Source organism: Physeter macrocephalus, chromosome 9 (genome assembly GCF_002837175.3).
Source record: "Physeter macrocephalus isolate SW-GA chromosome 9, ASM283717v5, whole genome shotgun sequence".
NCBI lineage: Eukaryota > Metazoa > Chordata > Mammalia > Artiodactyla > Physeteridae > Physeter > Physeter macrocephalus.
Genome location: NC_041222.1, coordinates 1,970,977 through 1,996,568, shown reverse-complemented (window position 1 = coordinate 1,996,568; position 25,592 = coordinate 1,970,977). Strand labels below are relative to the sequence as shown.

The following is a 25,592-nucleotide window of genomic DNA, read 5'->3' as shown; positions in this document are numbered from 1 at the left end:
GGCTTTCCTCTAGTTCCAGGGAGCGGGGCTACCCTTCGTCGCGGTGGCTTCTCTTGTTGCGGAGCACGGGCTCCAAAGTGCAGGCTCAGTAGTTGTGGCGCACGGGCTTAGTTGCTCCGCGGCATGTGGGACCTTCCCGGACCAGGGCTCGAACCTGTGTCCCCTGCACTGGCAGGCGGATTCTTAACCGCTGCGCCATCAGGGAAGCCCAGATTTTTAAAGTATCTTAAAAGTAGCTTGTTTGTGCTTTTGGAATCAGCTACAATACAGAGATAAGTTCCATTCTAGCTCTTTAAGAAAGATAATTGTTTGAAATTTTATGAGTTCTAGGTTCTGTGTTATCATATGCCTCTATTAATATATATCTGGGTGGTTTTTTTTCTGGAGGGCCACTCCCGGGGCTTGCGGGATCTTAGTTTCCCAACCAGGGATCAAACCCAGGCCCCTGGCAGTGAGAGCACAGAGTCCTAACCAATGGACTACCAGGGAATTCCCCTGGGTGGTTTTATTTTTAAATGCAAAGCAAAAAATTTAAAAGTTTAAAAGTTAAGCTTCGGGCTTCCCTGGTGGCGCAGTGGTTGAGAGTCCGCCTGCCGATGCAGGGGACATGGGTTCGTGCCCCGGTCTGGAAAGATCCCACATGCTGCGGAGCGACTAGGCCCGTGAGCCATGGCCGCTGAGCCTGCGCGTCTGGAGCCTGTGCTCCGCAACGGGAGAGGCCACAACAGTGAGAGGCCCACGTACAGCAAAAAAAAAAAGTTAAGCTTCAATCCTAAGCGGGAGGATGGGGACGCATTACAATTTGGTTTTACTGGAAAAAGGGACAGGCAACAACTTTACCCTTCGGCCTCCTGATATGGAGGTTGCTCTGGTCGCTGCACGTAGTTGCCATTTGATCCAAGATCTGTCTGACTGTCTCTGCGTTGTCTCACTTAGGTTTATCTTCGGGAGGCACCGTGGCCATCTGCACAGTCAGAAATCAGGACGATAAGCGCTTACAAGACGCCGCGGGACAAAGTGCAGTGCATCCTGAGAATGTGCTCCACGATCATGAACCTCCTGAGCCTGGCCAATGAGGACTCCGTCCCAGGAGCAGATGACTTCGTCCCTGTTTTGGTTTTTGTGTTGATAAAGGTGGGTCCCTCACTGCCATTAGTGAGAAGAGTTTATTTGGTGTCCTGAGTCGGGTGGTGCAGATGTCACCAGATGTTAGAGACTTTGGCTCTTTTGCAAGTTTCAAGCTCTGTGTTACCCAGAAAGGAAGTATCTAATGTCAAGTTTTGTTCTGTCCAGAAGTTAGGATTTTTAAAAGAACGGAGGGGAGGACTAGATTCCTAGAACATTTTCAGCTTTTAAAGCAGTGCCTGAAGGTCTTGGTTGGACTCAGTAGATAATTACTGAATGAATGAATGAATGAATGAGGGCAAGTTCTTCTTATCATGTTTGTTTTTTTAAGTAAATTTATTTGTTTTTGGCTGCGTTGGGTTTTCGTTGCTGCACGTGGGCTTTCTCTAGTGTCGAGCAGGGCTACTCTTCGTTGCGGTGCGTGGGCTTCTCATTGCGGTGGCTTCTCTTGTTGCGGAGCACGGGCTGTAGGCATGCAGGCTTAGTTGCTCCAAGGCATGTGGGATCATCTCGGACCAGGGCTCGAACCCATGTCCCCTGCGTTGGCAAGCAGATTCTTAACCACTGCGCCACCAGGGAAGTCCTTATCATGTTTTTACCATCTTCTTTCTCATTGAATTATTCGTAGTACTTATCACATAAACTACTACATTTACCAATCATCTTTCTCTGCTTTTAGCCTCATATTTTGTAATTGTACCATATTATTTTTGAAAGTACGGACATTTCTTTTCCTTTTTTGACTTTAAAGTTTCATCATTTAAACGGTTTATTTTGAACATTTTGGTCGGGAGGTGGGGAACCATATGGTTTGGGTGCACACAACCACCAAATAACTGCATCACCCATGTGTTCCAGCCAGCTCAGGCCTCTGTTGATGTCTAAAGTATATTTGACATATAGCTTACTAATTCTTAATGTTTGCAGTATTTCTGCAACCTGAACTCTTAGCTCAGAGTCAGAGCCTGTAGGATCAGTGTGTGATCAGCCTTCATAACTTTTCCTGTTGCCCATTGCGCCTCTCTCTTCCACAGGTGATGTGTTTAGTCTCTACGCAGAGCCAGTTTAAGCCTGGCCTCCTAACTTAATACACCTGTGTCCTTTCTCGCCACATGAAGGTGAAAAAGCAGGAAATGTTCTGTGTTACCTCTTGCAGCAGAGGACATACTCTCTTTTTTATTTTTTTCTTTTGCGGCTGATTCTATCTGGACTTAACTAACCAGATATAACTCAATTTGCCTACAGCATTTCTTTCCTTATCTAACATTCGGAAATCCTGGGATGTTGAGTAAATCCACTGGGATTAGTTCAGCCTCTTTAAGGACCAGGGAGGTCAAGTGCTTTGTTAGGATAGAAAGCTCTAGATAGTTCAGCTAGGATTAGAACCTGAGTAGCCTTTCCAGTACTGTTGCTACTCATAGTAGCTAGGGTTTACAGATTAGTTCCAGAAAGGATTTGGGGGATTATTTTCAAAAAGACTGGTATCTCTCTTTTTCCTTTTTTTTGGCTGTGCCGTGCAGCATATGGGATGTGGGATCTTAGTTCCCTAACCAGGGATCAAACGTGTGCCCCCTGCAGTGGAAGCATGGAAGAAAGACTGGTATCTCTCTCCACAGAAAAACATTTGAAGATGTTACCATAAATGATATTTGTAGAGCTATACAGCTGAGTAATTGACTCTTTATTTTTCACTTCTCTAGGCAAATCCACCCTGTTTGCTGTCCACTGTTCAGTACATCAGTAGCTTTTATGCCAGCTGTCTGTCTGGAGAGGAGTCTTATTGGTGGATGCAGTTCACAGCAGCAGTTGAATTCATTAAGACTATCGATGACCGAAAGTAACCAAGACCAAGGCCCACCAAGGCAGCAGACTGTTAGGGGGGCACACGGATCTCTTAGAAAATGTACCAGCTGCTTTGAAGGCTGAAGATTGTTTTTGTATAATATTGTACAGTGTTGAGACCTTTTAAAACAGATCTTTACTAAACAGATTAATGAGCTAACAAGCAGGTTCTTTTTTCTTTGGGCTCTTTTCCTTTCTGAGTTGCATATTTCATTAATTTCTTGTCCCCAAGTAGAGACTAGTACTGCAAAAAGGGACCACATTTTTCAGGTATTTTGAAATACTGAAAAACAAAACAGAATCTCTTAGAAAATTCCTAGATTTCTGTTTATAGATACCCATTGTTTCTTTTCATTTAAAAAAAAAAAAAGAGAATAGTACACCCCTTTTAAGATGCTATCTAATCTTATATGCATCTAATGGAAGGAAAATACCAGTTGCACTGAGGATTATAATAGTGGTGACATTAGTGGCATTATCTATAAATATACTCACCTAAATTGAAAAGCTAAGAAGGAAATGTAAATATAATATATATTTATATTTGATGTAATATGGACATCTTCAGATTCTAATAAACAAGGAATATTGCTGATAGTGGGTTGTCATGTACCCTCTTGTGAAATGGTTTCCTTGACAAAGTTTAAGCTGAGCTTAAAAGCAAAAGGCGAACAAATACACAGAAGTATTTATTAGAGTGTAATACAGTTTATTGAACTTTCTAGGTGTGGAATTTGACGCACAGGGCTGCCTTTGATGAAGGGTATAGAAATCACTGAGTACATCACTTAGACATTTCTCACCATGGACGTCTTTGAGCCGCAGTAGGAGATAGACTCTTTAATTGCCATACATTACATACAAAGGAGCAGTAGATATCTAATACGTTCTTGTGCTACTTCTCATCTGAAATGCTAAATATAGAGTAGAAACCCCAAACAGAACTCCTTACAAACCTGTAACTGTAATATATTTTTGATGATGATTCACATTGAATGCACATACCAGGAATTCAGTGAATGTCATTTTATTAAAAACTAATTTGTATTGTCCGCTCTAGTGATACAAGTTTTACTAGTGATAAACTATTTTAGTCAACCATACTATTCTTATGGGAAAAAAATCTATTTTGGCAGGTTTCTGTGCCTTTGTTTCCCTCTTCTGAACAAAAGTATGTGTTTTCTGTATTTTGGTTTGATTGTATGTTGATAATTAATCAGAAACGGGTTTTGGTGTCTGAGAAACTGGCCAAGGAAGCCCACCAAAGCTTCAAGCACAAGTCTTATACATAGGTCATCACTGACTGGTTTCACTTTTTATTTTTCCTAAACATGTTTAGCTTCTTTTATAAAACTTGGTCCTCTACTTTGAGTCTCTTGTTGCTGGCAGCATTTCCAGGCATTTTTAAGGGAACTGTGACCAACAGCCTTGAGCAGATGAGTACAGAGGCTGTCTCCTCCCTCTGTCCAGGAACTGTGTGCTCCATTGTTCCTAGAGAAGCTGGGTTTTCTTTATGCCTCGACCTCTTCTTGTTCCTTTATTCTAAAATGCCGAGATAACAAGTTGCATAGGAGTGTGGGATGTGGTTTCTGCCTTTTAGGGGGAGATCAAAGTTAAAGTAGCACTAAAAAAATGTCCTGTGAATGTTGGATCAAGAAATCTGTGTACAGAGTCCTGTGCTTCATGGGCTGTAACTGTCAAGCTTGTCTAGGTCTTAGAAGTCAAATCCCATCATAAATACTTCACAAGACAAACAAACTGTCTATCACGATTTCTGAGGCCTAGGGGGAGTTTAGCATTTGATTCAATAAATGTTAAGTCAATAGAAGACTTGGAATAGTTGAAATTCATTGTTTTGGGATTTAATTCATAGGTCAATGAGAGTTCTCTCCCCCATGATGGTTACTAAATCTAGTCCATGTTGTCACTGTGGAAATAAATATGAAGATGTGGACATTGCACAGGGCTCTTTCCTGTGGCGGAGAAGGTGGTGAGTTTGGGGTGGTGGGTTTGTATCTTGTGGAGGCAGGAGATTGGGCTCTTCAGTGGGCTTGAGATTGGCCTTGAGACAGTGGTGAGGGTAGGACCCCAGGGATTTGGCATCAGCGTTACACCTGAGGCAGGTGGTGGCAGAGAAGCACAGCCCAGCTGTCTAAGCTGTTTTCCTCTGGAAACCTGTCAGGAGTAAGGACCACTTCAGCATTGACCACCACTGGTTTAATTTCATGACAGCGTTTATTATAGTGTTGATTTCTGAGTTTAGGAATTGGTAACTGTCTGCATGGCAGTGGTGGGGTGTGAGATAGGGAGTAATTTGATTTTGCTCTTTCAGGAAAGAGGAATAGTTGTTCTTTAGATGTTTCTTATCACACTTCCTCCCGGTACATAGTTTATATGAAGGATTGTGCAAAAGTATAAAATCACATATAGGAAACATTTGGTAGCCAGCGATTATTACATGGAATTTACAAAGGTAATAAATGTTAAATGTTCACGGAAATCTTGTGGAATTGTGTAATGAAAAATCAGTTTATATTTTGTGTTAATACTCTGCTTCTGGAGACAGGTAATAGAAATACAGATTGAAGATTGTCCTTGTAAAATTATTATTTTTTAAATCTAGTAAACATTTTGTTTTCTTTCTCTACTTTAGGTCAAATCTCAGCCACAGTTACTGATTTCTCCTGCTTTTTCTTTTTAAAAACCTGCTTAGGAAAAAGCCTTTTTTATACAGATATGAAATCGCTGTAAGAGGATTAGGCTTTGTGAAGGATCGAAAATAGATGTGGATGTGATGCATGGTTTTTCTTTCCCTGTTGTGTCCTGGAAGCCTTTAATGTAGACTTTCAACATACATGTTCCTGAGATGCATAAGTGAGAGAACAAAAACCCGCACCAGACCGTGAGGAGGCCGCGTTCTGGCCACGAGAAGCTGTAGCCGACTGCGTGCCAGTCGGCACCGTTTCCCCATTGCCTACCATGGGAATTCCATGGGCCAAGTGAAGGTCAATGTTGTGAAGTTGTAACACTTCCTCTCTCTGATGAGATTGAGCGTGAAAAAGGAAAGTAGGAACACACTGGCTCAAAATTGTTAATGGATTGCGTAGCAGTGATAGAAACGTTAGGGGACTCAGCTTCCTCCATTTATGTGTGTCCTAGACTTTCTCTTCCCTCCCCATTCCTGCTTTATTTCTTAAGGAAAAGTCTGCCCTCTTTTTTAGTTCTTTTGACTCTAGTAAGTTTATTCTATGTGTAATGGCCATACTTTGGGGGGCGGGAGGGTGGGAATCAGAAACAGTCTTGAAGCTCAAAGAATTTTCTGTGAGTAGATGAATAGTGATGAGATATTTGAGATACTTTGGATGCCAAAATGCTTGAGAATGTTGCCAGATTAATAATCATTTAATATATTTTAGAGTGTACGTTACCCAAGGAGTAGGGTGACCAGGAATAGCTTTATTACCCTTGAGAATACTTGGAGAAAGGAAGATGCAGTTGCTTCAGGATCAAGGTAGGTGCGGTTGAGCTGTGGGGTCACCACGGAGCCACGTGTCCTACAGGCCTGTGCTCAGCGCAGGTTAACTTCACGAGAGAGGAAGTCCTCTACACTTGGTTAATGGCAGACAGTGTGGGCAGGGGCCACACGCCTTAAGAATTCACCTCTGCTGAGTTGATATTCTGTCCTGTCTACTGTATTCTTGTGCTTCACCTGTATTAAAAAGCTTTGTACTGCCTCTCCTCTTGAAACTGATAAAACCTTATATAAGCCTCGGTTAATGAGCTTGCACCATCTTGTATATGTACAGGAAACCCATCGTGTCTCCTAATGTGATTACTCATGTATGATATCATTGTGTAAAATTGATTAAAAAGGGAGAGCAGTTGAATTCATTGGGTTTTATGTTTCCATCATCTATTTTGTATTCAGAAGCGTTTCTGAAAATTTCTTTCACTTCTCAGATATTACTAATGTTCTCCATGAATTCACACTTGTCTTTTTCATCTGAACATCTAAGGGTATTTGTTAAGTGCAGTACAGGAAGGAATTAGAATCATCCAGCAGTTACTAAAGAGATGGTGAACGTTTACTCTTTTAATCCGGTTCCCGTCTAACCCCTGTATTTGGCAGCTTTTCATCAGCCTTAGTTCTGAGTGCAGAAGTTCTAATCACGGTAGTCACTGAAGGCTTTATTAATCTCAGCTGAGGGGAGTTTCTGTTAGCCAAGGAGCCCTTGTCTCAGAGGCAAGCTCACTCCACTCGCTGGTGGAAAGGCGCTTTCCCCATATTGATTGCACTTCATTTGGAAGGGAACACTTAAAAATTGGATTAGGGCTCAGTTTTCATTCAGTCTGTTCAGTATTGAAATTAATACTGTGACTTGTCTAGAACTGAAAATAGAATTCAACTTTTCTTGCCAACTTGGAATTACCTATGTCACCTGGACTCTTGTTATATTTGTGCCCACTCAACACTCTAAGTAACTGGCTCTGCAGCTTTTCCCAGAGGATGCAGAGCTAGTGATGGTGTTTAGCTAGGCCTCCCTGCAGTGCTGCCTGTAATATGTGTCAGGATGCTGGAAAGTGAAATCAGGTCGGAAGCCCCTCCTGGCTATAATGGGTCCTCTACCTAGAGATTTAAGTATTCTTTGAAAAGCTTTTGCTTCAGTCATTTCATTCCAGAAGAATCCTACTCCATCTTCTTAGGGTATCAAAATGCAGTACATAGACTTTAAAAAAAATTGATCGAAGAGGCTGGAAAATCTCTGGTTGTGGGGATCCAGGAAACATCTTCCACATTTTGTGCTGAAATGGAAAAAGCTCTCAGTTCCCAGTCATTAAACCTGCTGTAGACAGTGAACATGAAAACCTTGGTAATCTTATCTGTTAACTAGGAATTCAGCATATTGCTGGCCAAAAACATTAAATTTTATGCTCCTGTGAAAAAAAGTATCCAGTGTGATTTTTAAAAATAGAACATTTCACTTCAGCCCTCCTTAGCCCTCCTAGTTTGTGGTTTTGACAAAACTTTTGTTACCAAGGCTGTTGGTTAATATACATAACTGCTGATGTTTCATATCAATAATTCCTGGTGAATTCAGTCAAGGGATCTATCTGATCTGACTCACTCTGACCAAATGAATTATAACCTTTGGGGGTGGCACCCCAAACAGGTCCATTATTAAGTGCCCTAGGGAGTTCTAGAAACCACTCTTTTCCAGACTTCACTGTTGAGAATCACCTGGTACTCTTGTTGGTAAATCAGAATCCATAGGGGATGGGACAGGAATCTTTCAACAAGTACTCCAGGTGACTTATTCTCACGGAAGTTTAAGGAGCACTGTGAGCCAGCATTTCACAAAGTATGGACCAGTGGACCACCTGCACCGTCCACCTGGGCATGATAAACTGCCAACTCATTATCCCACCCCAGGCCCATTGAACCAGTTTTGGGAGAAAAGCCTGGAAAAAAGCCTGCATGCCTAGCAAACTCCCCTTCCGAATCTGATGCTCACTAAAATTTGTGATCTGTGAAAAAGGTGTCCAATTCCTAAAGGCTTAGTTAGCTCCACGTCCCCAAGGGGTCTGAGGGAGGAAGTCCCTTTTAAAGGATAAAGCACCTGGTATCCAGTCTATATCCTTTAATGACAGTTTTTTAAAAAAATTTCCTTAAAGCTAAGTATTATCTGTATTGATAATCTGGTTATGTAAAAACTGTTTCTTTCCCAAACCTCAAACTGCTAAACATCTGATAATCCTGGTGTTCACATTTCTGTATGAAAACTTATTTGTCTAATCTTCCTCATTGTTTTAGCTTTTAACATGGCTGTTTCATTTCTGTTGTGTTTAGTTTCCATTCATTAAGTGGTGTCTCATGTAAAATAACAGCATTGGTTCCAGCAGCCTCTGGCCTCCAAGTGGACTTTTGCCCCCAAAGGGCAGCCTGGCCTGCCCCCTGCTGAAAGTGAGAGAACCTGTAAGCAGCGAGCTTCCCCTCCTATTTCTGGTCCCCTCAGTCGCTAGGTGGGTTCCAACTCCTCCCTCTTGCCTGCTCACTTTTTGATCAGTAACAATCCCTGTTTTCCTTGTGGTGGCTGTGATGGTGACAGTTGAGGCTGAGTCTGCTGCAGCTTAGGGGTAGCAAGCTGGGAGTGAGCCAGCCGGTGGGGAGGAAAACTGGAAGGAAGTGCGTGCATAAGAAAATAACAGGCGATAGGAAGGGGCGGTGCTAAGGCCATCCTACTAGCACAGTGTCACAGTGATGCCCAGAAACACCTCCTCCACAGCAAAGCTGGGCCACACCAATGAGACTAAGGAAGTGTTTTCCCTTTCTGGATCACTCTTGCCACTTACTGGAAAGCCACAGGTTTCAAGTGGTGTGTGGTTGTAACACCAGGTCTAGGGGCCTGAAGACGGTTGTAATCTTAGATCTGCCACTAACCAGGTCTAAGGCAAGTGAAAACCTCTTTGAAGGGCTTTTTCTGAGTTGGGCTTTATTACCTTAGCGATCCTGGACATCCAGTCTTGGTGAATATATATGTATATATGTACATTTACATATGGATGTATGAATATGTGCATATATGTACGTGTATACCTGTGTATATATACACACACGTGTATGTGTGTGTGTGTATATATATACACACACACATATATGGTTTTGAAATATTTCTCCCATGCTAGCATTTAACCAAGGGATGTAGTAAACTGCAGTGACACTGCAGAAGTTGCCAGAAGGACCATGGGTGTTTGGAAGCCCTGATGGAAGAGGCTGTCCAGTGAGCTGACTCAGGGAGGGACTTGAGACTCCAGCCAGTGAACACAAATGTAGGCACCAAGCTTCTTTCTAATCTGGTTTAATGAACTTGAATCAGGACTGAGGTATTATGGGTGACAAGACACAGGCTGGGTAACCCTGGAGTAGCACTCCTCTCCGACATCAGCCAGCAGAGCAGAGGGGCAGCACTGGCTCTGCCTCAAGATATCCCAGGAGCCCACGAAACACCTGTGAGCACAGAAACCACTCCACCTGTTTTTAACTAAAAGGTTCCCCTGTGCGATTAAGTCTGTGCTGCTGTGATCATTAATAATAAAAACAGTGACACAGTTTCTGAAACTTCCCTTTATATTGTTGACTGAAAAAAACCACAGCATGAGAGCTGTGAGTCCAGTTTTGTTTGGGGACTTAACTAAGGAGACAGCTCTCAAATAGCTCTGAGGAACTGCTCTGAAGGGTAAGGGCAAGGTCAGTATGTGTATGGTTTTGGTGGAGGGGGTGCGTGCAATCAAGCACACATCTCGGCAGAAGGTTGCTGCTAGTCGGGAAAAGCGAATGTCTCCATCGATGATTTTAGTGCTTTTCTAGGTATGAGAAGATGCAAGAAATTGGGTTCATAAACTTTTCTCCTGAAACTACCTGAAGGCCTGTGCTGCCAGTTTTCCCAGAGCACCCAGAGTGCCTCATTCCTGATCTCCACCCTGAACTCCTTTCAGGGCTGTGTTGAAGGTCAGCGACTGCAGTGGCTAGTGACCTAATTATAGAACCAGACGGCGAGTGACTTTTTAGTTGTCAGTACCCTTCTGGATTTGGCTATTTCAATCCTTAAGTGCCCTACCCCGTCACGCTTCTCCTGTTCCTCACTGCCCCCAGTCCCTAGATCGCTCACACCCTCTGGAGAGTCTACTGAGGAAGCATCTCCAGTGTGCTCACTACCATAGCTTTTTCTCACCTCCATTATCACAATGACCCCCTGACTGGTTTCCATGCCTCCCTTCCCCCACCCCTTACCCCTTTCTCCTAGAGTTAGTCAAGTCTGATCAGATTCCTCTTCTGCCCAAAAGCTTTTCCTTCCTATGTTGTTTCCAGTCTGGATTTTCATCCTTATGCCTCTGTCCCTTCTTCCCCTCCAGCTCCACTCTTACCCCTCAAACCTCATGCTTTGCCTGCATCACCTACAAATTGGCACTTGCCGTCTACCTCTACAAGGATCAAATTATGAGCCGCTGCAGCTGCTGACCTTGAACGCCACCTGAAAGGAGTTCAGGGTGGAGGTCAGGAATGAGGCACTCTGTGCTCGGAAAAAACTGGCAGAACAGGTCTTCAGATAGTTAGATATTTTCAGGAGATGATTTTATGAGCCCTATTCTCGTATCTCCTCGTATCTAGAAAAGCACTAAAATCCTTCCTGGTGATGTCTGCTCCTCGTGACTGGTAGTAACCTTCACTAGACTAGCAGAAACCTCTGCAAAAAATCTGTGCTTGAGTGCATGCCCTCCCCCTTCACCAAAATCACATATATACTGACCTTCCCCCTACATCTTTGGAGCAGGTTCTCAGAGCTATCTGGAATGCTGTCTCCCGGGCCATGGTCCTCATTTTGCCTCAAATAAAACTTAACTCACAACTCTCACGTTGTGCTTTTTTTTCTTTTTTTCCGGTCGACACCTGCCTCTGAGCCTCTGCCTTTGCTGACTCCTCTGGTTTCAACACCCTCCCTAACCACCTTCTCCTCCAGCCTCCAATGGCTCCCTGGGGAGGAAGACTCCCCAGATGCCGCCATCCTTCCCGTTCTCTCCAAGGAGGCTCATCCCCTCTACACTTCTCTACAACGTAGTGCTCTCTCTGGAGCCTGTGCTCTCTTTGGGGACGTCCAACCCCAAATGGCAGGTGTCCCCAAATGTCTGCCGACGGGGGTGGGTGAGAAGCCAGACAGTAGCCCTTGGATCCGGGATTCCACTCTCTTTTCCTCCCCAATTCGGCCCTTGCCCGGACAGGGCTCTCCCTCCCCTACCTTCCTGTGGTCCGGGGCCGGGAGCTCTTCGCGTCCTCAGGGAAGAAGACACTGCGCCCCAAGCCCTCCATCTCCACCGAGGAGTTGGAGGTGGGTGCAGCCTCGCGGCAGCCCTTCCCCACCGCTCGCGCGTGTGTCCAGCCCGGGCCCCCTCCCGCGGGCCGCCGCCCTGCTGGGACCACGCACCCTCGGTGGGAGAGGCCCGGTCACCGAGGTGGTCCCTGCCCAGACCCGAGCTGGATAAGGAGCGCGGCACCCAGCGAAGTGCGGGCACGGTGGCGCCAAGTCCCTGGCGGCGGGGAGCTTGGCGGGGGTCAGGCTGGCCGCCCAGGATGCCCGGGTTGTCCAGCTCCAGCCGGCCCGCAGGTCCGGAGACTGCAGGACCCTTGACGGGGCCTCGGCGGCTCCTCCTGCGTCCTGTGTTGCGCTCGGGGCCGCAGGCTGCCCCCGGGGAGCGGCGGCTGGGGTCGTGCCCTTCCTACCCCTCTTAGCAGTCCAGATCCTGGCGCCAGGTGGGGACCGAGGATGTGCCACACTGTCGCCTGTCCGGTGTCTCCTCCCCACCCCTTATGAAGCATAGGGCTGGGATGGAGGACTCCAGGTGCCCTGTGGAGCCCGGCTGCAGCAGCCCTGAATCAGGCCATGTGTGGCTGCCTGTTTGCCCTGCCTCCCCATCCTCTTTGTTCCACAGGCAGGGGTTAATCCTACTCTGTGAAGGAGTAGGATTAATTATTATCCCTATTTATTTATTACTTGAGGTGGGGTCTACAAACTGGTGTCCTCTGGGGGCACAAGTACCATGTTCAGTAGGAAATCCTGGGATTTGAACCCAGGGCAGCATGGGTTCTTCCCCAGGGGCACCCCAGAGGTTCCGGGGGTGGTGAGAGAGGGCTGTGGCCGACCTTGCTGTTCCCTGAGTTGACGTCTGGACTGGCCGGTTTCGAGGCCCCTGCTTTGCTGTTGCTTGGGTGACATCTTGTGGACAAGGACAGGTACAAACCATTGGTGGCAAAGGCTGTGGCGTGAAGGCCCCTCTCAGGCCTCTCTGGAGGAGGCGTCAGACTCCTGGACCCAGAAGCCCCAACCAGCCCCCCTTAATCGGGCCTTTCACTGAACTCTTTACTAGGACAGCTCTAGGTGGACCCCAAGACTCACCTGTGTCCCCCGCTCTAGACACACAAATATACCAGGTTTGTCTTGGCCCACCCCTTGTTGGGGCAAATAATAACCATTATTATAACAACCTAATGACAAGGTTATTATTCCCATTTTACAGATGAGACAGCAGCCCCGAGTCACATAGTCAATGAATAACCAAGGCAGGACTTGAGCCCAGCTCTGTCAGGCTCCAGCACCTTGCTGGACACAGGGCTGAGAACTGCGGGGGTCCTTGCACCCCACTCTCCAGGAGGGTGCTGCTATTATTGGTCACAGGAACGCCTTGAGTTTGGGGACCATGTTCAGGTTCCAGGCACAGAGCTGTGTGATTTACACGTCTCCTCACAGAGCCCTCACCTGTGAGCTGGGTAACATTATGAGCCCCATGTTACAGATGAGGAATCTGAGTCTCAGAGAGGTGAAGTGGCTCATCCAAAGCCACACAGAAAATAAATGGCAGAGTCAGGGATCTGATCCAGGTCTAGAGGATTCCTGAGTCCTTCTTTTTAGCTACTATGCTTCTTGGCAAAATAGCATCCTCATAGGACTATGGGGGAATCATATAAAGCGGGAGTGGATGGAGCTTTGCAGTCTGTAGAGGATGGTGCCCCTGATGGTGCATTATTATCCTGATCCTGGTGTGCACTTCCCCTTGCGTGTGTGAGCCCCTTGAGGGCAGGGCTGGATGCCTATGGCATCCAGGTACCCAGCACGGAGTCTGGCACCCAGTGGGCACCAGCAGGTTGGACAGAATTTGAATCTCGGGAGCAGGGAAGGCCCACTTCCCCACCCAACACTACACGGCCCAGGTCCACTTCCTAGTGTTCAAGGCCAAGGCAAGGATAGTCAGTCTCTACCGCCTGATTCACTTCATTCAGAGGAAGGGGTGACCTTCCCTTCCTCCTTTGTTGTAATAGGCTGGCACCTGGACTCCCATGCAGGGCCCAGAGGGAGAGGGCTTTGTTGCCGGCGATCCCTCGCGGCCCCGGAGAAAGCAGCAGGGCAGGTGGAATATGAATGTGCCTGTGAACGCAGAGGAACAGATGAGAGAGAGCCTCCAGGTGACTGGGTGGAGAGGACCCACCGGGGCAGCGCCTCCTCTCTGCGCACAGATTGAGCCCATGATGAAGATGAATGGAAACCCCTTTGCTGGAAAATGTGGAGGCAATCAAGACGGCTACCTGTGCCGAAGGACCCTCCCACCAGCTCCGCGCAGGGAAATGTTAGGATTTGGAATTTCAGCACCAGCCACTAGTTAGCACAGAAAGCCGGCAAAACTCATGATAAGCAGCCCCAATTACAGGATAGATGATACAGGACGCCCGTTAGCTTGGCAGGAGTTTGTGGACTCAAATAGTGGCTGCGGGTGGGTGTCAGGCAGCCCCTGCAAACGGACGACACCTTGCACAAAACAAGGCAGCCCACATTGGTGAGGACCCTGGCCCCAGCGTGGACCCCTCAACAAGGTGGTTGTCACGACCAGAAGCCTTTCCTGAGAGCAGCTTTGGGGTTTTTTAAGTCTGGATGAGGGTGAAGCGGGGAGATGATTTTGTGGGTTATCTAGCATTTGCTGATGAAAACAAACCGAACTTGTAGCTTCCAAATTCCACACTGGGAGGCAGGGCTGATGAGGACACTGTGTCTTCATCTTTCCGTGCTGAAAAATCCCAATTTTTCTCAATTTGTCCACTGCAGAGCAATGTGTGATCATTCGGTCGCATGCACCTTGGACCAGGAAGAAAGGTTTGCCTGGCGTATTAATATTGTCGACCAGATTGCAGGGGGCATGTTTAACTCACTTCAGGTGCTCTAGAAGCATTCGCACAATGGATCAGCTAATTACAAATCATGCCTATTTATTCATTAAACAGGGCCTGGGGGAAATTCAAAGAGGCAACACTGTCTTCACTTCATTCAATTTGCAGTCTGTGATTAAATGGAACACAGCTGCACGACTCCAGAAATGCTGCCTAATATCCGCCTTTTTCCTGGTTCAGACGGACCTCTTCTCTGGGGGCCATTTCCACCCTCAAGGGGGGTCTTGTCATCATTCCTCAGCTCTTCAGACGCTCACCGGCTGCTTGTGACTCCGGGCAAGTCCCAGCACGAGCCCATGACTCAGTTTCCTCATCTGTAAAGTGGGTTCGTGATCTTCTGGCTGTCGGGATGGGTGTTCAGTGGCTCTTCCAGGCCCCAGCCAGTAACTGGATGGTGAGGGTTCCTTCCCTGCCCTCCTCCTCTGCCCCCTACACTCCTGGGCTGTCATTAAGAAGGCCCTAGGGTCACCCAGACAGCCCTTGACAAGGAAAATCTGTCTGCTGCTACCCTGGGGACCCAGCACAGAGCCCAGCACCCAGGGACTGCTTGTTCAGCACTGGATGGGGCTGGCCTGATGTCTCCTGTCCATGACCCTGGGCATCCAGGTGTCCCTCTGGGATAATGCTATGGACTGTCTCAGTTTGCCCAGGGCTGTGGGCTTTCCTGGATTGTGGGGTTTTTGAACTAAAACAGAGACAGTCAGTCACTCTGATCTCAGAGCCCCCATGAAACTCTCCTTTTCCAAGTTCCCTAAAATAAACAAAAACTTGAGCTAACTTTATTTTTTTTATTTTTAACATCTTTATTGGAGTATAACTGTTTTACAATAGTGTGTTAGTTTCTCCTTTACAACAAAATGAATCAGTTATACATATACATATGTTCCCATATCTCTTCCCTCTGGCGTGAGCTAACTTTACCTTCGAGTCTTGCAAACGTCTGGGAGGCCCAAGAGTTATTTACTATCATCAATAAATTATAAGAACCAAACAGCCAACATTTGCGTAGCATTTTCTAATCCACAGACTGCTTTTAATTTACAGGATGAGGGTTTCAGGGCTTCCTTTCCATTTACTCAGTGTCTGTGGACTGAGCCCCCAGGGCTGATATGGGAGATAGGACTTCAGGAGCTGAGGCAGAAGCACACTGGTCCTCTGTGAGGCTGCGGAGCCAGCAGCTTCTTGGATTCTGTGACCCTCAGCTCAGGTCACGTTTCTGTCCCTCCCTCCTGCCTCCGTTAGAGGCTTGCACATCTAGAAAGTATCCCTAGCCAGGAAGTAAAATATTAGCCTGAACCGTATGAAAGTACCCTTTTAGTGGAGCCCCCAAAGTCAAATATTAGCATTTTCATATGGTTCAACCTAAGAGAGTAGTGGTGAGGTTCAGACCATGATGCAACTTGAGACAACTTGCTTAATTTTTCTGAGCGTCAGTTTCTCATCTGAAAAGTGGGGCTCTTAATAAGTTCCTACATCCCAGTGTTGCTGTTGGAATTACACAAGATCATCCATGTATGACATTTCAATAATGCCTGGCACATAGTAGGTGCCTTCTGAATTAGAGCTTTTATTTTCAGACTGCATCTGTCATGTCGTTCATCTTTCTGAGTTGTCTGTGGTCAACCACGCAGCAGGCGCCCGACAAGTGTTGATTGAATGAAGGAGTGGAAGTAAATGCGGCTCTCTCCCCTGGTGTTTCCCAAATGACCTTGAACTCAGATGGGCTGACTTCCCCCTCCACCAAGCAAGGGGCTCTTCCTCTGCCCCCCCTTCTCTTGTGGCCTCTCCGTAAAGCACCCTGTTTCCCCATGGCTCCCTGCGGGGGGTACTGCTGGGTTGCAAGACATGTTTCCATCCCCCCCTATGGTTTCTAAAACATACAAATCATTCTGGCTGCACCTCTGTGTTTCATTACGAGGAATGCACATTTGAAAACAACAGAGGGTGAGGTTTAAAAGCAACATGGAATTTTTATTACATATATCTCCAAATCTGCCATTAGGCCTGTCCCCGCAGTGTTATTGACCTTGATTCTTTCTCATTTGCATCCTGCATTTTTCATCCTTTGGAATATGGTGTTTTGGGACTTCTCCATCATTAAGTGGATTTACAGCAATTTCCCTGTGTGTTTTCTCCAAGGGATTCTGTTATGAGATGCACATTAAATCTCCATTAATACCTCATTATCCGACTGATAAGATTACCATGATAATGAGGCAGAAATTCTAATTGTTTCACATCTTATTGTGCCTTCCATTTAATCCTTTACTCTACCTGGAAGTTGGTCACGAGCTGGTGAGCACCAGGCAGGAAAAGACTTCCCAAATGGAGGACCGGAGGCTGGGATCATCGTGATCTATAGTGATTGAGGGAAAGAAAGGAGGTAGAATAGTGTTTAAATGAATTTCCTGGGCCAAAAGTTTGGCGGTGGAAAAGCCATTTGGGGTGGACCTAGTTGGGTTCACAGAGCTTCTCTGCTCCAGTCCAATACACACTCACACACATGCACATGGATGCACACGGACACATGTGTACATAGACATGTGCTTAGACACATGTGCATGCACTCACACACATAACCACTCACGTGTGTGCACGTAGGATACACAAACACACACACACACACACACACACACACTCACAGAGGCCCATACTCCAAGTTCAAAAGAGCCCAGCCTCTTGACCTCACGTTCCATTTTCCTACTGGCCTGGACCCCCTTCCAGACCATCCCTTACTCTGGAGCTTTCCGTGAGCCTGCCTTCCAGACAGATGAGCTCATTTGACAGAGTCAGAAGCACGAGGCCAGAAGACACTGGGGGAGGAGGAGGGAGGGACAGAGACAGGGGGAGAAGAGGCCTCTTCAAGGGAGAGCCTACCTAGGACCCCATGTGAGGGGTGCTCACCCCAGGGCATCTCCTGGCCCCCAAGTGTGCTCGTCTGCTTCACATCAGCTCCCTCTGTCTCTTGCGGAGGGAGGTCCCCCGAGAATGGTCCTGGAATCATTACGGCTGATCTGCTCAGAGTGCATTGAGCTTTGCACAGTCACCAGGAAATCCCCAGAGCGGGGCTACTTGGGCCACAGAAGAGCCTCTCTCTTGGACTTTATCCTGCCTTTCTGCTTGGAGAGCAGGCTCTCAGCCCTGTGGGTGCCCTACCTGGAGGCAGAAGGGGCGCATCCAAGCCCCTCCAGAAGGATGGTGGACGCCAGTGGCACAGTGTCTGTGGCTGGAGAAACAGCGTGTCTGAGAGCTCAGTTCCTCAGGTGTCCCGAGGCCAGGCCCGGCCTGGAAAGCAGGAAGCTGAGCCACTTCCACAGACAGGAGCAGTGGTGCGACTGCCGGACAGGGACGAGCTCGGTGGTGCCAGACATTATAAACATCGCAATAAAAATGCAGTCTTTCTACAGTGATCTTAGGTTTAATGGCAAACCCGTGGTAGTATTCCGGTTTCCTTCTACGTTAGTTTCCTAGGGCTGCCATAACTAAGTACAAAAAACTGCGTGGCTTAAAACAACAGAAATGTATTCTCTCACAGTTCTGGAAGATACAAGTCTGAAATCTGGTGTCAGCAGGGCTGTGCTCCCTCTGACACTCTGGGTCGAATCCTTCCTGGCCTCTAAGCTTCTGGTGGTGGCTGGCAATCCTTGGCTTGTAGCTGTGTCTCTCCCGTCTGTGCCTCTGTTGTCACATGGCCTTCTTCTCTCCGTGTGTCTCTCTCCTTTTCTTGAAACGACACCAATCATATTGGATTAGGTTCCTCACTAATGACCTCATCTTAACTTGATTACATATGCAAAAACTCTATTTCCAGATAAGGCCACATTCACAGGTACTGAGGGTTAGGACTTCAATGTATCTTTTTAGGGGACACAATTCAACCCATAACACCTTCTGAAATATATCCATGTAATTAAAATGTTAATATTAGGCAAATACTAGTACAATTGGCAGAATTTGTGAATGGGTTCTCAGATGTCGAGGTCAAGGTCTGGTCCAGATCTGATGGCCCTCGCTATCCCATTTTCCATGGCAGTTGTAGAACCACAGATTGGTGGAAATGGAAAGGCTTCCTGAGACCAACCAGTTCAGCCTTATCATCTTCTTCATTGTATTTTAATTATTTCAATCCCCCCCCAAATTACATAAGTACATAGTTTACAAAAGTCAAATAGTACTAACAGCTCCTAACAAAAGCCAGCTGTCCCTTGACCCATCCCTACCTCCTTCCTGAGTCCATTTCCCCAAAGGCAATTACTTTAAACAATTTATAGGCACGTTATTCATATTTATCAATAATATGTTTATACCTTATACCGCTATTTCACAGCTCATCAACTTTAGACATTATCTACTCACTTCCTGTAATGGAACATGAATATTTAGTTCTCTTATTAGCCTGCCTTCAACTTTCTTTTCTCCATGCTCACAATGTAGGTATATAACAATATTTGTTAAATCAGTACTCAGCATCTATGTAAGTGTTGTTCACATCTGAGCCATGTAGGAAATTTTGATCACATTTCCTTCCATGGGTAGCTCTTTGGATCCTCATGTTTTCATTTGATTCGTTTTTTTAATGTCCCAATTGTTAATTCTTCCCCAACTTTCCAACTCCTCTGAAGTCTGTTTTCCATGTGATCTAACAGAAATCTTGCAAGTCTGAAAATGGCTTTATTCCATGCACATGTGTGATTGACAGTTTGGCTGGGTATGGTATTCTAGGTGGGAAGTCATGTCCCCAGATAATTTTGAGGTTTATTCCATTGTCTCCTACTTTCCACTATCACTGTTGATCTGGTAAATGGTATTTAAACCTGGAAATGAACACACTTCTTTTGCTAGGCCTTTCCTCTGGGGATTTGAGTCAATCTATCCAGGAGCTGAGCTGAGTTTGGATCATGTTGTTATGGTTACCCTCAGTGCTTCACAGTCCTGAGCATTACCTGGCTCCACTAAGCATCGTTGCATGTGCTTATTTGCCATACTCATATCTTCTTTGATGAAATGTCTATTCAAATCTTTTGCCCACTTAAAAAAAATTTGTTTATTTATTTATTTGGCTGCACCAGTCTTAGCTGTGACAGGTGGGCTCCTTAGTTGCAGCACATGGGCTCCTTATTTGTGGCATGCAAACTCTTAGTTGCAGCATGCATGTGGGATCTAGTTCCCTGACCAGGGATAGAACCCCGGCCCCCTGCATTGGGGGCGCAGAGTCTTAACCACTGTGCCGCCAGGGAAGTCCCTGTCCATTTTTTACATTGAGTCGCTTTATATTCCTCCAGCGTTTTTGTGTTTTTAGGGTTGGGCTTGATTTGCCAGAGGATTTTTCTCAGTGTCTGTTCCACCCTCAGATTTCGGTCTTCCCTCTGCACTTGGCTCTGCAGCCCTGTGTGGTCTTGCCCCTCCTCCAGCAGCAGCTCCTCAGCCTGGCTGGGGGAGGGGCATTCTCCGTTGTTTGGTTCTGCCTCAGTGTTAGGCAGGAGCTGGGTCTCAGTGATCCTGCCCCTCCCACAGTGGCAGGTGCAATCTAAGGGTGTCAGCCCAGGATGTATTTCTACCCCTCAGCCAGAGTTTGAGGGTTTTTGTTTGAATACCCCAGCTGCAACGGGTCTTCACCTGTACCGTGAGGGCTTTTCCTGCCCTGCTCTCTGATGCCTAAGGCTCTGCTCTCTAGGGGATTGAGTGAAAAGGAGATAGTGGGTGGGGCTTCATGCCTTTCCTACAGTGACTGCCTTCTAGGACCTTCTAGGGCCTCTTGCCCTGCCCTCAGTCTTTCTTATGTGCACTGGGTGAGATCCTTGGGGAAGAGCCTGCGAATGGGTGGGAATTCCCGTGTCTGCAGCTCCTGGCAATTCTATACCTCACACTAGCTCACACTTCGCCTTTAGCAAGTTGCCCAAATTTTTAGCTAAATTCTTCCTATCAACTTGTACGGTGTCTGTACCATGGGATCCCATCTCTCCTTGGAGGCTGTGATTTTTGCTAATTATTCAGCTTTACGGAAACCACAAGTCTGGTATTGTGCTTTTTTCAGTGCCTTCAGCATGCCAGTCTCCCCTGGGCCCAGAAGGAGACAACACAGAGCAGATGCCCTCATGGGACACAAGGCTGTCCTTGTGGATCTCACTGGAGGCTCCCAGCAGACTGAGCCATTAGGAATTGCTATCTCTACTGTACTGTAGCAAACCTGAGGCTTGGGACTTCCCTGGTGGCGCAGTGGTTAAGAATCCGCCTGCCAATGCAGGGGACACGGGTTCGAGCCCTGGTCCAGGAAGATCCCACATGCCACAGAGCGACTAAACCCATGCGCCACAACTACTGAGCCTGTGCTCTAGAGCCTGAGAGCCACAGCTACTGAAGCCTGCGCGCCGGGAGCCCATGCTCCACAACAAGAGAAGCCACCACAATGAGAAGCCCACGCACTGCAACAAAGAGTAGCCCCTGCTCAACACAACTAGAGAAAGCCCACGTGCAGCAATGAGGACCAAATGCAGCCTAAATAAATAAACAAACAAATAAATAAATTTATTTATTTTAAAAAACCAAAAAAACCTGAGGCTTGGAGGAGAGGACCAGCCCATCAGAGCTGGGGAGGCACTTCCAGCCTTGGCCCAACTCCTTGCCAGGTGCAACTGGGAGCTGAGCCCTGCCTGGGGCTGGTGACTGGGGCTGCAGTCACTGGGCCTCCTCTTCCCTCCGCCTTGCCCGCCACTCTGTGCTCTCAGCCCCGCGGGAGGTAGACTGGGCCCTGTAGTCCCTTTGTGCAGCTGAGTGTGAGAGTTCCGGCTCAGGGGCCAGGTTGCCAGGCTTTGAACCCTGGCCCTGACACTTAGCAGCTGGGACACCGTGGGCAGGTGAAATCCCTCCTCTGAGTCTCAGTTTTCTCACCTGTAAAATGGGAATAGTTTATACTTACCTTGCGGGTGGTTGTGAGGGTCAAATGAGGGGGGATATGTGAGGTACCCACAGGGCCAGGCCCCTGGCAAGGGCAGAGCTGGGTGGAGAGGAGTCCGCTTTGCCCAGAAGCTGCTGTGCTGGTCTGTCAGGCTCCCCTGGGGGTGCCCATGGCTGTCCACCAGACTCCATCCAGGCAGGGCAGCCTGGTGCTCTGCCTCCTGAAGGAACTGAAACTAGCCTGCTGTGAATTTAACAGGGGAACCATCCAGGGAAGATTTGGAGCAGAGCAGGGCCAGGTTAGCAAATCGGTCCCTCAGCCACTGTTATAGGTTGAATTCTATCCCCTACGAAATTCAGATGTTGAAATCCTGACTCCCAGGACCTCAGAATGTGACCTTTTTGGAGACAAGGTCTTTACAGTGGTAGTCAAGTTAAAACACTTATTCTGTGTGTTGGGGGGAGAAGTAAGTGTGGGTCCTGGTGGAGGGGTGGCTCAGACAAGGGCAGAATCAAGCCTGAGGCTCTGCAAATGTGACCACTCTTCCCAGAGGAAGCCTGGTCTTGTGGGATCTCGGACGATCTAAGGGGCCAGAGCAGGGGAGTCCAGGGATGGGAAACACCTGGGTGCCCCAGTGCCGGACACCCCTCGTCCCTGACTCATCAATGAGTCCGGCTCACACCACCCATCACACAAACCCCAACACTCATGGACACCTCCCCCCAGAGTCACAATGTGACGGCACCTCATCCCAACTTAAAATACTTGATTGCCTCTGTAAAGTTAAAAAACCTGATTCCTTCTATAAGGAGCTTGTCTTCAAATAAGGAAGTCATTAGTGTAGGCCGTAATCCAGTCTGAGTGGTGGGGACTGGTGTCCGATAAAAAGGAGAAATTTGGATGCAGAGACATACAAGGAGAAAGGCATGTGAAGAAGGAGACAGAGATTGGGGTGATGCTCCTACAAGCCAAGGGACACAAAGATTGTCCCCAAACCACCATAAGCTGGGAACGAATTCTCCCTCACAGCCCTCACAGGGGACCAACCCTCCTGACACCTTGATCTCAGGCTTTTGGCCCTCAGAACTGTGAGACAGTACATTTCAGTTTTAAGCCACCCACTGTGTGATACTTGGTTACAAGGATCACGGCTGATACGGCAGCCCTAGGAAATAGAGCCGCTAAGCCACACTGCCTTCACTGGGAAGGGCTGGGGAGGCGGGCCCCGATGTCACTGGGCCACATGCCTGAAAGTCTGGAGGGGAAGGGTCCCCCCTTCTGCTCAGCCTGGATCTGCTGCCCACCAGCCACCTTCCAGGCCTCAGACATGGCCCAGGGCCTGGGGCCCACTGCGGGGCTGCCCAGGGCCAGGGGCCTGCCCCCAAGACTTGAGACTTGGGTGGGAACGCCTGTTTCGTTGTTGTCTTCCTGTAAGGGTCTCATCTCCCGAACCCGCTACTTTTCATAAGAGACTCAGCAAGTTTGGAAGCTGGAAAAGCTCCTGTAGATGAGTCTTCCCTGCTTGTGTACGGTGGGAAAACAGATGCAAAGATAGGCAGAGCCTGGCCCAAGGCCGCACAGAGAGGCAACGGCCAGCCTGGCACCCGGGCAGGGGGCGGCCTCTGTGCCCACTGTGGGTGCCAGGCGGACCTCACAGGTGTTGGGCCGTGTCTCACGTGTTCCCTCCTGCAGCAAGTGCTGACTGGCGTGGGCCTGGAGGCCCGGGGGGACCAAGACCCTCCTCTCCACAGCCTCTCCTAAAGCTGCTCCCTCCTGCCCCACCTCCACTCCAGGGCACAGATAGGACGCCCCCCCCCCGCACACTATCGCCTCCAAGCCTTTGCACAGGTGCCCCTTGCACCAGTCACAGTCCATCCAGAGCCACTGGGTCCTGTGGGATAAGGAGTTTGTTTAGGGTTAGGCCTGATGTGGTCGTGGAAGGGCCTGGGATAGTGACAATCCAGAGGAAGAACTGGGGGATCAGGGGGAGAATCACCAACCAGCCAACCTGGGGCTCAAGGCCCATCTAGCCATCCAGCTGCTGACTGTGAAGGGGGTGCTTGGTGGGGCGGGGGCGGGGTCTACGAGATGTTGCCAGTATGTAGCTCCCGCCTCTGTGGCTCTGCAGCCATGGGATACACAGGGCACACAAGTGTCCCTCCATCCATCTCAGGGGATGTTTACTCCTCTCCCGGCTGTGTCACACTTGCCCTTTGATACACTAGACCTAGAGCAGTGATGCAAGTTTAACTGCTATTAGTGCATTCTGTGTTATATAATAGAGGGATGGGAGAGGAAGAAAAAGGAAAAGGAAAAGAATTGATCATATACATAAGTATACTCATAGGTAAACAAGGAAATAATATTAGTGACTACTGCAGTCCTTGTTTCGGCAACAAGCCACATGGCTAGAGCTGGTATTAATTCCTCTTCCGTCACCATTCTGTATTCTCTCTGCCTGCATTAGGCACCCAGCTGGTTGTGGTTCCATGCCTGCTGGGGGGAGCCAGACCTTCCCTCCTGAAGGTCTCTGTCAATGTTCCCACCTATATTAAGTTGTAGTAATTTCCATTCCATATATATATATATATATATATATATATATATATATATATATATACACACACACACATATACATTTTTGGGGCACACTGCATGGCCTGTGGGATCTTAGTTCCCCAGAGGAACAATTGATTTAGTGGAAGTATTGTTGTGTCCCCTGGTAGTGGGAAAGTCTCTCCCTTGGGAATTCAGAATTGCAGGGATGGGAAACAAATATTTTGCGAGTGGGCCACTAGGGATAACAGTAAGAAGAGCTACTCCCATTTCTATCCAACTTTGACTCCTGGACTCGTAAGTCCTGGCTGTGGGAGAAACAACCTCACATGCTGAATGTTGTCTGCACCCTGGAGGATACTGCCCCAGTCCTGCGAGGTGTTGCCCCTCTCTGGTGCCATAAGGGGGTCTCCAAAAGGCCATCCCACCCTTCTATAAAGCCAGCTGTGAGATTGGTTCAAGATGGCGGAGTAGAAGGACCTGCACTCACTTCCTCTTGTGAGAGGACCAGAATCACAAGTAATTGCTGAACAATCATCGACAGGAAGACACTGGAACTCACCAGAAAAGATACCCCACATCCAAAGACAAAGGAGAAGCTGCAATGAGACAGTAGGAGGGGTGCAATCACAATAAAATCAAATCCCGTAAGTGCTGGGTGGGTGACTCTCAAACTGGAGAACACATATACCACAGAAGTCCACCCACTGGAGTGAAGGTTCTGAGCACCATGTCAGGCTTCCCAACGTGGGGGTCTGGCAACGGGAGGAGGAATTCCTAGAAAATCAGACTTTGAAAGCTAGCGGGATTTGACTGCAGGACTTTGACAGGACTGGGGGAAACAGAGACTCCACTCTTGGAGGGCAAAGTAGTATATGCATCGGGACCCAGAGGAAGGAACAGTGACCCCATAGGAGACTAAACCAGACATACCTGCTACTGTTGGAGGGTCTCCTGCAGAGGCGGGGGATGGCTGTGGCTCATGTGAGGACAAGGACACTGGCAGCAGAAGTTCTGGGAAATAATCCTTGGCATGAGCCCTCCCAGAGTCTACCATTAACCCCACCAAAGAGCCGGGTAGGCTCCAGTGCTGGGTCGCCTCAAGCCAAACAACCAACAGGGAGGGAACCCAGCCCCACCCATCAGCAGACAAGTGGATTATAGTTTTACTGAGCTCTGCCCACCAGAGCAACACCCAGCCCTACCCACCAGTCCTTTCCATCAGGAAACTTGCACAAGCCTCTTAGATAGCTTCATCCACCAGAGGGCAGACAGCAGAAACAAGAAGAACTACAGTCCTGCAGCCTGTGGAACAAAAACCACATTCACAGAAAGATAGACAAGATGAAAAGGCAGAGGGCTATGTACCAAATGAAGGAACAAGATAAAACCCCAGAAAAACAACTA

The 25,592-nt window shown here is 47.7% G+C and overlaps 1 protein-coding gene across 6 annotated transcripts in view; it reads left to right on the top strand.

The window, feature by feature from the left end:
- GAPVD1 (GTPase activating protein and VPS9 domains 1) overlaps nt 1-3,323 on the top strand; it is a 67,662-nt gene extending 64,339 nt beyond the window's left edge. For all 6 annotated transcript variants that reach the window (XM_007117639.4, XM_055086968.1, XM_055086967.1 and 3 more), the window contains 2 exons: nt 937-1,134; nt 2,826-3,323. In XM_007117639.4, coding sequence (XP_007117701.1) covers nt 937-1,134; nt 2,826-2,966 — 339 coding nt within the window. In that variant the 3' untranslated portion in view covers nt 2,967-3,323. The remainder of the gene's footprint in view (nt 1-936; nt 1,135-2,825) is intronic.
- Nucleotides 3,324-25,592: the final 22,269 nt, after the last annotated feature.